Source organism: Lagenorhynchus albirostris, chromosome 9 (genome assembly GCF_949774975.1).
Source record: "Lagenorhynchus albirostris chromosome 9, mLagAlb1.1, whole genome shotgun sequence".
Lineage (NCBI taxonomy): Eukaryota > Metazoa > Chordata > Mammalia > Artiodactyla > Delphinidae > Lagenorhynchus > Lagenorhynchus albirostris.
The window spans coordinates 16,098,868-16,111,787 of NC_083103.1; the positions used below are offsets into that span (position 1 = coordinate 16,098,868).

General features: G+C 39.1%; 1 protein-coding gene across 5 annotated transcripts in view; it reads right to left on the reverse strand.

Moving 5' to 3' along the window:
* The window catches only part of HSD17B12 (hydroxysteroid 17-beta dehydrogenase 12), a 179,620-nt gene that overhangs the window by 147,511 nt on the left and 19,189 nt on the right, over positions 1-12,920 (reverse strand). For 2 of the 5 annotated variants that reach the window (XM_060159367.1, XM_060159368.1), the window contains one exon: positions 7,280-7,390. The exons of the other annotated variants lie outside the window; for them this stretch is intronic. In XM_060159367.1, coding sequence (XP_060015350.1) covers positions 7,280-7,325 — 46 coding nt within the window. In that variant the 5' untranslated portion in view covers positions 7,326-7,390. The remainder of the gene's footprint in view (positions 1-7,279; positions 7,391-12,920) is intronic. 5 annotated transcript variants of the gene reach the window in all.

The following is a 12,920-nucleotide window of genomic DNA, read 5'->3' on the forward strand; positions in this document are numbered from 1 at the left end:
TTTCCTTAAGAGTGGACCACACCTGTATGCTGATGGATTGGCAGCTTCTAATTTGGGACAGAATGTATACAAGAAACCAGATGGAAATTTTAATAGACAGGCCATGTCATAACATTTGTTCTATAAGAGCTATTCAGATACTACCTAAATGTGCTTAATCTTGGAAACTCAGTCCTTTAGAAGGCCAACACTGAAGCTGCAAAAGTCCTTTTTCATTTAATTCAAGAGATAACCAAGAGAAAAACAAACAAAAAAGATACTCTCTCTATGAGCAAAGGATTCTAATGGTACCTGATGAGGAAAGTATATGCTTGAGGCTTACTTGTGGGAAGACTATCTGTGAAGTATAAGAGTTCTGGACCAAATCACATCTACTGGTAAGCCGAGTGGTAGAGGCCAGGGATAGGAGTGTTTGTATGAGCCATCTCAGGCCCAACTCAGGCCCTTGATTTCTCCTTCCTTCCTTTGCTCAGGATTTAGGGATGCAACCTACTTACATTCCATTAGCATTACTCTCACCTACTTGATCCTCTGGACTAGAGAATGAGATGCTATCTCTCTGGCTGCCGCTTTCCTTGTTCTCGAAGACAAACAACCCTGATCCAAGCTACTCAACTACCTCAATGCACCTGTCTATAAAATGGCAATAGCAATAGTACTTAACTCAGAGACCAGGATATGAATATGGATATCAAATCCTTACAACAGTTCCTGGCACATAATTAGCATTATATGTGCTAATTATACGTGTCAGCCATTATTATTACTGTTTAGAACAATGTTTGACATAAAAGCACTATATACTAGTATCATTATTGGTGTTTGAAGTATCTGATTGCTAATTGTTATATAAAGCAAGAATAATACCATTAACACATAAGATTTTTTTAATTTAGAAAACTTACAAAAATCTTACATTCATGGTTCCTGACTACTTGATGACTAACACAGAAAGTCCATTTTGGGGATGGCCCTCCATCCTTCCTTACATTTATTGTGTATTTTCTCTTAGCCTTCATTTACTAAAACTCTACTGTTCTCTTATGACCTAATTAAATGGGCCTTCCTTTATGAAGCTTTTTCTGAAGTCCACCTCCTAGTACACTAATAACTTACATTTTTATTTTATTTTACCTCTCTCCCTAGTTAGAATAAAAGCTTTAGGAGGGTAGGGACTGTTATATTTTACTTATTGATGAATCCCTGTGCCTAGAATAGGAGCTGGCATATAGATTTTCAATAAACATTACTGAATGATGAATATTCAATCTGGCCTGCCCTAGACCTCTTATTAGATAAATAAATACCTATCTATTTAAGCCACCAGAGTCAGGTATTCTGTTATTTATAGCTGAATACAATCCTGACTGTTAGAGCACTATAGAATACTCATCAAATATTCATTATTATCCCTGTTATTGCTATTACTGTTATTATAAATTAACTAGCATTTATTATGTGCTCACTAGGTTCTAGGCATGATGGTCTATATCCTTAGCATATTGCTAAATAAGCACCACCTTTTCTTTTTTTTTTTTTTTTTTTTTGCGGTACGCGGGCCTCTCACTGTTGTGGCCTCTCCCGTTGCGGGGCACAAGCTCTGGACGTGCAGGCTCAGCGGCCATGGCTCGTGGGCCTAGCCGCTCCGTGGCATGTGGGATCTTCCCGGTCCGGGGCACGAACCCATGTCCCCTGCCTCAGCAGGCGGACTCTCAACCACTGCGCCACCAGGGAAGCCCAAGCACCATCTTTTTTAACGTTTACAGTCAGTAGCTTCAAGGTACATACCAATTTTGTAGATGAAGAAACTGAGGCTCGGAGAAGCTAAATAATTTGCCCAAGGTAACAGAACTAGGAGATGACAAGCACAAGTTGAAAACCCAAATTTCCGGCTCCTGTGCCTACACTCTTCCCCAGTAAACTATACAACCATGTCTGTGAAATATCCACATATATCTTCTCTCTTTAAAATAACTATAAACTCTACAAGTCAGGAAGCCTGTTTTCCGAGACTTGGTATCTACCAGAGCAATTAATGTGTTAGGACCTGAAGTATCTACTCAGTAAACATTTATTAGAGAGATGGGCAAGTGAACACCACGCCCACTTTGGAAATCTAAACTTTTATAAAAATGAGACGTGAGTATACTTTGTTTAAAAAAAAAAGAATTTACTCTATTTATGAGCTGCCCCTTGCTTTCTCTTGATTGCAGGGATTCTCCTGTTGTGGCTGTATCTGCCACTCAACCATCCAGAATAAAAGAAGGGCCTCCTAACAAATGATTGGTGTTGTATGTATTTAGAGATAATGATGGACTTATTTTCAACACAAACCAATAGGCTTTCTGCCACATATAGTAACCCCTAGGCCCTTACGCAGCTATCGCTCATGCAAAATAATGCCAGTCCCTAGTTGGGTGAGACAAGTAAGTAAACACACACACACACACTGCATACAAATACATACATAAAATAACATATCTGGAGAAGGCAGCCAAAAACTGAATGGGCCCATGAAGAGAGAGCCTCCAATGCACACGTTCCTCTTTTCCTTGCCTACAGTTCAGTAATCTATAACAGTTTTCCCGTAATAGATAATAAGCAGAGATGCGTGAGCAGCTGCAGAGAGATGAATGAACTGTGTGATGCTGAAAATCTGTGAATTCAAGTATCTGATACATGAATTGAAATAAAAAAAACAATTCTCCTCCTCCAAACAGTTATAGGAACAAATCAAAGGGAAAGGAAAAGAGTTGGAGGGAAAATGAGACAAAGAATAAAATCTGGTCTGTGTGACACATTTATAAAACTGATGGCCTGTCAGCAAGACACTGATGAATATTTTCGCAGGATAAAAATGGCATCCCAGTGTCTAAAAATAATCCCTTGCGCTGCAGACCTGTCTGGTTCAGCTACACCACTGGAATACAAACACTCTCACTCACTAGCACATTTTGACTCAAGGTTTCAAAAAGAAGGAAAAACTGAACGTTTTGTTACCAAGAGGACTTATTTTTTGTGGTTTTCAATCAGTTATGCTCTCTATAAAATATCCATTTGAATTTAAATTAAGTTTAAATGATTTTCATTTACTAAAAAAGGTAAAATAAGTGCTAACAGCAATAAACCATTAACTCACCTTATATAAAGGATTATTTCCTCCCAGCCCAATTATAGTAAAATAGAGTGGCATCATAACCATCTCGTGATAATAGCCTAAAATCACAATTTGAAAATAAAATCATGAATTATTTCTAAGGCTTGCTGACTTGAATGGCAGATCTAGTCAAAACACCATCTCCAAATGACTCTGGAGATAGGCTGAAAAACCTATTATCTCATTTTGCATCTAAACTCCACAATAAAAAAGCTGTTAGCTCACATGGAAAAGTGAAGTTACTGTCCTTCACAAGCAGCACTTTAATCCATCAAAGCCATTCACCTTCCTCAATTCTGCTTTATGTAGTTAGGAGTCTGGCCTCAGCTAAATGCTGGTTTCAATGCCAAGAGTTACGCCCCTCTAGAAGGCTCTCCCAGAACATTTTGATTACTATCATGCCACCATTTTTAATAGTAAAAACAAATGAACTCTCCATAACAATAGCATATGAGTAACAAATGACACATGACCCTTTATGACCACGCCCAGTTGGAATAAATAGGGGAAAAAAAACAAATCGACATTTTTTTTTCAGGGGCGCATGAAGTTTTTACAACATAGTACAAAAAACACTGCCTAACTCTGGAAGGTGTTTGGTTGTACTACTAATTTCACAGTAAATGGCTGCACATTAAAAAATATATATCCTCCAATACACATCCATATGCTTCACTGCGTCTCAATCTAAATAGTGGCAAAGTTTCCTAATGAATAAAAAAGCACGTTTAGGGCTTCCCTGGTGGCGCAGTGGTTGAGAGTCCGCCTGCCGATGCAGGGGACACGGGTTCGTGCCCCGGTCCGGGAGGATCCCACGTGCCGCGGAGCAGCTGGGCCCGTGAGCCATGGCTGCTAAGCCTGCGCGTCCGGAGCCTGTGCTCCGCAACGGGAGAGGCCACAGCAGTGACAGGCCCGAATACCGAGAAAAAAAAAAAAAAAAAGCACGTTTAAAAAGCCATAAGATAAAAAAATTTCATTTTTAGGAGTTTTTATTATCATCAATCTTATTTTCATAGTAGGTATCACAAACTTAATAACAGTCACAGTAAAACTCTTGATTCCCACTTCAAGCTTGATCATCTTGCAGACTCCCCATGGGACCACCCATCAGCTACTCAAGCCAAAAGCCTAGAAGCCAGCTCTGATTCTTCCTTCCCACATCCTATACCCAATCCACCCACAAGACCTGTCCACTCTATCTCTCACATATATACCCTGTACAAGCATTTCTCATGCCCTAAAGCACCATACCCTAGTTCAAGGGGCCACCATGCACATCTCTCCTAGATGACTGCAAGGCTCCTTAGTGCCCATCCAGCTTCCACCCTTGGCCACTCCAGTCTATTCACCACACGGCGGTCACAGTCACCTTTACAAAAGTGAATGGCATCAAATCACATCACTACCCCTCTTGAATTCCTCCATGACTTCCCAATATTCAGAATGAATAAAATCCAAAGTCCTTTCCATGTCCTATGGGATCTTTCATGGCCTCATCTATACCTACCTCTTCTACTACCCTTTTCCCCCTTACACTCCACACCTAGTCACACAGCTCAGCCAAAGGCCTTGCCTTTTCTCAAACACACCAAGCCCAGTCCCACCTGTGGGTCTTCTTACTTGCTTTTCCCTCTGTCTGGAACACTCTTACTGTAGACCTTCACAAGATTGGCTCCTTCTCATCACTAAGGTCTCCACTCAATATCATGTCTTCAGAGAGGCCTCCCTGACCATCCTACCTAAATTATCCCCACCACTTCACCACTCACATACCAGTTACTTTCAATCCTCTTTATCCTTCCTTTATTCCATCAGAGCACTTATCACTATGTGTGATTCTATTATTTATGGAGCTGGTTGACTATATTCAAGGAGGGAAAGATGGATAATAATCTCTATGTCTGTCTTACACATCACTGTATCCCCTAAAAAACCTACTGTACAAATCAATCATCTACAAAAGCAAAGAATACAAATTCAAATACCAAATTATTTCCAGATAGAAATAAACTAAACTGTTTAACTTTCAAGCAGAATTTTCAAGAAGATATAGAGGGCACAGGATTGGCAAAAGATTCTCAAATTAAGAAATGGTGTCAGGGTAAATATCAAATCAAGGGTTTGTCCCTAAAATCTTTTGTTGAGATCCTGGAAATATTTAAGGCATTATCTAGTAGACTCTTCTCACCTATACAAAGGGACTTGTAAGAATCATAAGGACCTTGTCTTATAGATGCAAACCAAAGACAAGTCTGTCTTGGAAAAAATAATGGATGTAGATTTGGGGACATAAAATCAACCCCCAATAAAATTCACAGAAAACCCTCAAAGTTTCTAAGAAAATTGTAGTGCTAAAAGCACTACCATCTTGGACTAAAAGAGAAAGAAACAGTTCAAAATGAAAAAAATGTGTCGGGGGGGGTTCCAACTTCATATAGATAGGAAGCATGTTGAAAAAGCTACTCAGCTGCAAATATAACTCATCTCTTATGGAAAAGAAAAGCAGCAGAGGAGAAAGCCAGAAGCCCAAAGGGTAGAGCTGACAGTCTCAGGAAACAATGTACTAGGGAACAACTCCCAAGGAGCAGAAATGGGCACAAATCAAGGAACATTTTCAATATGTGGAATAAGAAAACTGGCAACATAGTGCCCAGCTGGATTTCAAAATTGCTATGGACCAGTGATAGCTATGTACTTCTCATTCTTCCTTTTTTTGAATGGGAATACCTACTGCAATTTTCCTGTCCCTGTCTCACCAGTATATGTTGGGTGTGGGTGGGTCAGGTGAGCAGGGTAGGCAACTTGTCTTCTTAGTTCATAGACCTCTAGATCATAAGAAGCTGCACCAGAGCAGAGGTGCCTGAGAAACTTCATGTGCATCTGTTCTTTATTTAAATGATAAGGTCCTCAACTTCAGGTTGAAGTAATGGGATAAAACTTCTCCAAAACTTCTGGAAGAGGGGTAAGTGTATTCTGCATGTGGAAGAGATGTGAATTGTTATGCTTAGAGGGCTGACTGTAGTAGATCATTTCCAAAGATGGCTGCAACAGTATCTCCCATCTTATGCCACTTTGCTATGGGAATCTGCCACTCTTCCATCAAAAGGTGGAACCCTTTCCCTCCCACTTGATTCTGGGAGGGTCCTGTGACTTGTTCTGACAAACAGAATGTGGCAGAAGTGACACTGTATGATTTCCAGGTCAAGGCTTTAGGATACCTTACAACTTCTGTTTTTACCTCCTTGGAACAATCTCATTGTCATGTAAAGCTCAACCCAGTGTAGTGAATGATGAGAGACCACCTAGAAAGGCCACATGGAGAAGAACTGAGGCTCCCCTCAAAGAGTTCCAAGGCCACAGATATGGAGGTGAGGCCGTCTTGAACGTTCTAGCCCCAGTGGAGCTGCCTCAGCGATTACCATGTGAAATAAAGTTGTATCCACTGAGCCCTGCCCAAATTCCTGATCCACAAATCACTAGCAATAATATATTTGGTTGCTTTCTTAAACCATTGAGTTTTAGGATAGCTTGTTATATACAACAGGTAAGTGAAACACTGGGTGGAGGGGTGGGAAGGCCACTGTGAATAATAAAAATGTCTGAATTTTTCAAGTTTGAAAAAAACACATTTTAATACTTTTAAACATTCACAGTGACTTTTAGGATAATAACCTAGGACTCATTTCTTCATTCACCAAATATTTACCGAGCACCTAATATGTGTCAGGAACTGTTCTAGGCCCTGGGAAAACAGCAATGAATTAAAGTCCTGTGGAGACAGCAGGAGCAAAGGTGTGAAAGTAGGAACAAGCAAGGGGAACAGAGACCTTTAGGGATCTGCTTTAATAAATAAAATGATTTCTAGTAAGCACATCAATATTGTAAGTTAGTGTTTGCCAAATAGCTAAATCTAGTTTTAACTTTCTCCTTGAAATTGTTACTTGGATGCTTTATCACTGTACCAGGAGTTCTTTTTAGCCCTACCCTTCTTCAGGCTGAGCTAGAAGAAAAAAATGAGGTCAAGATGATGTAATACCAGTAATAAATTTTGAACACCTGAGTTTTCAGGTATCTTCAGTGTCCTAAATTTATTCCCTGATTAGAACATGAGCACTTTCGCACCTTTGCTCCTGCTGTCTCCTCTTCCTGGAGTGCCCTTCCCCGACATTCTTCACCTGGAGGACTCCCGATGTCCTCATCAGTCAGGGGCTTCTCCTGCTCTTCCACTGCATCCTTTGCATAAATAGAGCACAGTACTGAACATACTATATTATAATTTCTTATTTATTTGTTTAATTGCCCCCACTAGATTGTTAGCTCCTACAAGGGAGGGCTGTTCTTCCATTTCTAACCCAGAAATCTACGTATAATCGTAAATGAAAAATAAATGTCTGTTGAATGAATAAGCCTTAAACTTTGATTAAATCATGGTCCCCTCACCTGTAAAATGGGGCTAATAATCCAAGAAGAAGATTGAATTGCAACTGCCTGGGAAACTATAAAGCATCATTCAAACTTTTTTTTTTTTTTTTGCAATACGCGGGCCTCTCACTGTTGTGGCCTCTCCCGTTGTGGAGCACAGGCTCCGGACGTACAGGCCCAGCGGCCATGGCTCACGGGCCTAGCTGCTCCACAGCATGTGGGATCTTCCCGGACCGGCGCACGAACCCATGTCCCCTGCATCAGCAGGCGGACTCTCAACCACTGCACCACCAGGGAAGCCCCATTCAAACTTTTTGACATTATTTACCAGACATGATTTGGTGTGTTGGGTTTTTTTGCTTCGTTTTAATCAGTCACTCCATTTGCAGTCAGTTTTCATATCCTGTGTATCCGTATTTTAACATGTAATTGTATTTAACATGAAGAAAACCTTCATGGTTTATGCTATACCCAAAGGGCACAAACACTTTAATTTGTGGGTTTTAAGAGTCACAGAATTCTAGACCTAAACAGACACATCAACTTAGTTTTCAGAACAAAATTCCTCTTCTTTCCACATAAAGGTAGTTATTTTAAAGCCATATGTTTACATATTATAGAATCTCAGGCAAGATTATAAAAATGCAAAGGACTGAATGGATATGCATACATACCATCAGTCATAATCCAATCCCTGATATATCTATCACTCAGCAGAGGCACTTTAAATCTACACTGTCCATCACAGTAGTCACTAGCCACATGGCTATTAATTTTAATTTAATTTTAATTTCAATTAGATAAAACTAAAAATTCAGTTCCTCAGTTGCACTAGCCACATTTCAAGTGCTCAAAGTCCACATGTAGTTGGTGACTACCAAACCATACAGGGCACATATAGAATATTCCCATTATTGGGCTTCCCTGGTGGCACAGTGGTTAAGAATCCGCCTGCCAATGCAGGGGACACGGGTTCGAGCCCTGTTCTGGGAAGATCTCACATGCCGAGGAGCAACTAAGCCTGTGCACCACAACTACTGAGTCTGTGTTCTAGAGTCCACAAGCCACAACTACTGGAGCCCATGCTCAGCAACAAGAGAAGCCGCCGCAGTGAGAAGCCTGCACACATGAAGAGTAGCTCCCACTCGCCACAACTAGAGAAACCCCGTGCGCAGCAACGAAGACCCAATGCAGCCAAAAATAAAATAAAAAATAAATTTATTTAAAGAAAAATAAGAAATATTCCCATCATCATGGAAAGTTCTATTGGACGACACTGCCTTCGGTGAAACAGTTTCATATCAAATTACTGAGCGAATTCTTTCAATGTGGCTTTCTGCCTGCAGTAATGAAAACAGTGTGATAATTCAGAAGAAATGTTAAACAGAGGGGTAGTCAGAAGAAAAGGAAATATATCATTTTTTCATAGGTTGAGAGGATGCAGGTTTATGTAAAAATTCATTCTTTGAAGTGACTAATCCAATTAATGGCAATACTAATTGGCAATGCTAATTTTGTTTAGCAAACTTTCCTCCCTGTAACATAGACCTTTTTCTTAATGTACACCTTCAACATCACCATCTTTGGAGTTTGGGTAAAAGGAGCAATCTTCTAAAAGCTTTCCCATGTTAAAAGTCTGATCACTTTCTTCAAATTAATATATCACACTATACTTTTAAAGTATTTTATCTCCTAAAATATATAAAGCATATTTTATTTGGGACTCTAATAGCTAAATGTTAATTCTATAAAATCTAACTTTAGAATACACTTTGGAAGAGTTTCTTTCTAAAGCATTAAAATAAATATCTCTGCAAATTTATCTGAATTTAAAAGATGGCAAATCTATCCAGTACTAAGATTTGTATTTTATATCCATGAAGTAGATTCTTTTCTTTTGAAATATTAAACAAGCTTCCAAAAGCGGGATACAAAGATGGTTTAGAGCAATTGCACAAATTCAATGGAATTTTCAAAGAATTTCAAAATATAATGGTAAATTATTTACCCAGTTGAAAAAAAAAACTAAGTATGTTTGCTTTGGGCTCTCTTGGGAGGCAAAATATGTATTTATGTTCACGTACTAAATTAAAAACCAAAGGAAACTTCATTTTAATAAAAATCACCTTCAATATAAATTTTTAGAAAGTGTTTGGTGCTCATCAGTGCCCTCTAGAGTCAGTTATTACAGTTCAGAGTGAACCAGATCTTAAAACAGTAATTCATTATTTAAAGTAAAAGTGATACGGACTTCTCTGGTGGCGCAGTGGTTAAGAATCCGTCTGCCAATGCAAGGGACACGGGTTCCGGCACTGGTCTGGGAAGAGCCCACATGCCACGGAGCAACTAAGCCCATCCGCCCCAACTACTGAGCCTGAGCTCTAGAGCCCATGCTCCGCAACAAGAGAAGCCACCACAACAAAGAGTAGCCCCCGCTCTCTGCAACTAGAGAAAAGCCCGCGCACAGCAACAAAGACCCAACGCAGCCAAAAATAAATAAATAAATGAATTTTTATAAATAAATAAAATATCATAAAATAAAGGTAAATAATTTTTAAAGAACTTAAATCACAGTCAAATCATAATTTCCCCTCAAAAATTTCAAAATTCCCCTCTAAAAGTCCACTTTTTAAAAAATGAGTTCAGTTTGGCCGTGTCTCCTTTAGATATTTATATTGTTTTGCAAAAAGATGCTTCAAGTGAAAGACACTATGCCTTTTGAAGTTTACTATGCAAAGGTTCTTGCTCCAAAATCTGCATTTGTAAGATTTTTAAGTCATGTATTTTTATTTCTAGTTGTCCTCCATATGCCTAAATTTTAAGAATCACTCTATGTTTAAAAAAGCTTACCTAATGTATACTCCATGTATACTCCATTAAAATAATATATAATAATATTTCTTGAATATGTTGAAAATTTCAAATGACAATTCACTGTAAGGCCAGTTGGCCCAGGTTTTTGTACGTCAAGAAAAAGAAAGCCTGTGTTTACTATCTCTCAGATATCACCCACTAAATTATTTTAGTGAAACATATCTCCAAATTTCCACCAACACAAAAACTACCATCAAATCTCTTTATGTTTCAACTGAGTGATCCAGTTCTCCGACCCTAGAAGTGCAGAGACACAGAGGAAGCCTGCAGGCACAATGTGCCCATCATCACGCAGCAGAATTCAGCACCCCCTAAGGCTGGCTTCATCCCCCAGCCCAGAGCTGCACAGGTACCAACCCGTGTTCTGAGCGTGCGCCTCTGCAATGCTCTCAGGGGCTCAGGCACACGCAGTCACCATACCCACAGATGAAGCCCGTGGTCACCAGAAGACTACTACGTTCAGGCCAGCAGTCAGAGCACAAGGCAGCAGCCCTTTCTGTTCAGAAAAGAGGGGAGTAGTGGTCCATTCACAATTTTCCGAATGCTTTAAATATGCATAGGTACAGAAGCAAGATGTTTATTGTGTACATCCACTAAATTTATTTCCGGTTTTCTTCTGTCTCTTTAAAAATTAAAAAAAAAAGTCATTGTTTAAGCTCATTCTAGGGGGGAAACTCCAATTACTCCCTACCCTCAGCTCTTACTAAACTTGCCTGATGTTTCATAAACTGCATACACCATACGGAGGGGACAAAACGGGGCAAAGCGTTCCATCAACTATTTTGATAAAGCAATGAAGTTAAAGCACTACTGATAAATCCCTCTTTGGATGTTCAACAAACCCATAAAGAGGAGGACTAATGCATAGTATTCTGGCTTATGAGGGGTAAAAACAAGCTCTTTCTTTTATGTAGAAAATAGTTATGCAGCTTGGCTCTTGATGTGTTACATCACCTCCTCTCTGCTGCTTATTACCTGGGCTATTTCACTGCCCTGTGTTTTCTCCACTGGAGGGCACAGTTAGCTAAAAGAAAATTTGGTGAAACCTAATTTGGTCTGTTCTACGGTTCCAGAAAAAGTATGGGTGGGAAATGAGGTTAAAGCTGCTCTTAGAAAGGGTGTTTCAGTACTATTTCTGAATTTTACCTATCTCGGTTCTCCTTGAAAACCATTATAAAAGATAATCACTAATTGGCTAACAGCTAAAACAAAAAAATATATTCCAAACACCACTATCTATATAAAGTGTAAATAAAAGATGAGGCGGAAAGCAAAGAATGATTTTTTAAAATGGTGAAAATGACCCACTTCAGGTACAGAATAATCTAAAGAGCAAGTGCAAACAGAAATTCTCCTCTTCCACAAGCATATACACGACTACTACGGTCCCAACAAGGCATCACCATGAGAATGTGGTGTTGAATGACTCAGTTCTTTTGCAATGACATAAGTCATAAGCTCAGAAAAAATAGGTTTTATTTATTTTCTGTTTTTTGCATTATCATTTTAGAGATAAGCCAATAGGGGATGCTATTCAGCAGTTCATTTATAGCTGCCTTTTCTTTACAAGCCTAATCAATCATACGGGTGTAGTTTCAATATGCTTAGGAAAAAGATTAGTAAAAGAGACACAAATACTGCACTTCTCGATAAAGTCAATAAATGTACAGCTTTCAGAGGAGCTTATAAAACAACAGGCTTTTGTTGTTTTAAAAACTGCTTTTGAATAAAACTGTTTCTAGGCTCCAACTTATCAGTAAGCTTTCTAAGCTTTTATTGTGTTGAAAGTAAAGTGACGGAGGACAACTCTATGGATATTACCCAGGGAATCACTTTTATTAGGTCAAATGACAAAACATTAAAACTTAGTTTTTTATTACAGATAGATCAAATTAAATTTTTAAGGTAGCAAATGGGGCAGAATAACTTGGGTGGGATTAAGCCTTCAGAAAGATCTTCTAAGTATCATGTACATTTAATCAAATAATTCATGTTATTTTAAGCGCATCAGAGAAATCCAGAAGTTCCAGCTAGGATCTTCTACATAATTCAGTGGCAGGCAGACCAATCCTCTGCAGTCCTAAGAGAAGAAGGAATTCCATCTGCCTGATAACACAATTGATCGCTCCCAATCCTTTTCCCCATTTATTTAAATCATGGCTAACCATAAGAAGAGTCTTCTAGGCAGAAGGTAAACTAGTACAGAGTCTGTGCTGTAGATGCACAGGGAACAGCAAGGAGGCAGTATGGTTGGAGTGGAGAGAGGCAACTGCATTCAGGTCTGAGTTCAAATGTCACCTCATGAGAAAATCTTGCCTAAGCACCCTATATAAAACTAGCAGGGATACAAACTTCCTCTCCATGCTCCTGTTATTCTCTATTGTCTACCTTGCTTTATTTTTCTTCTTAGTACATCTCATCGCAAGACTTACCAAATATTTATTTGTTTATTGTCCATCCTTCCCTA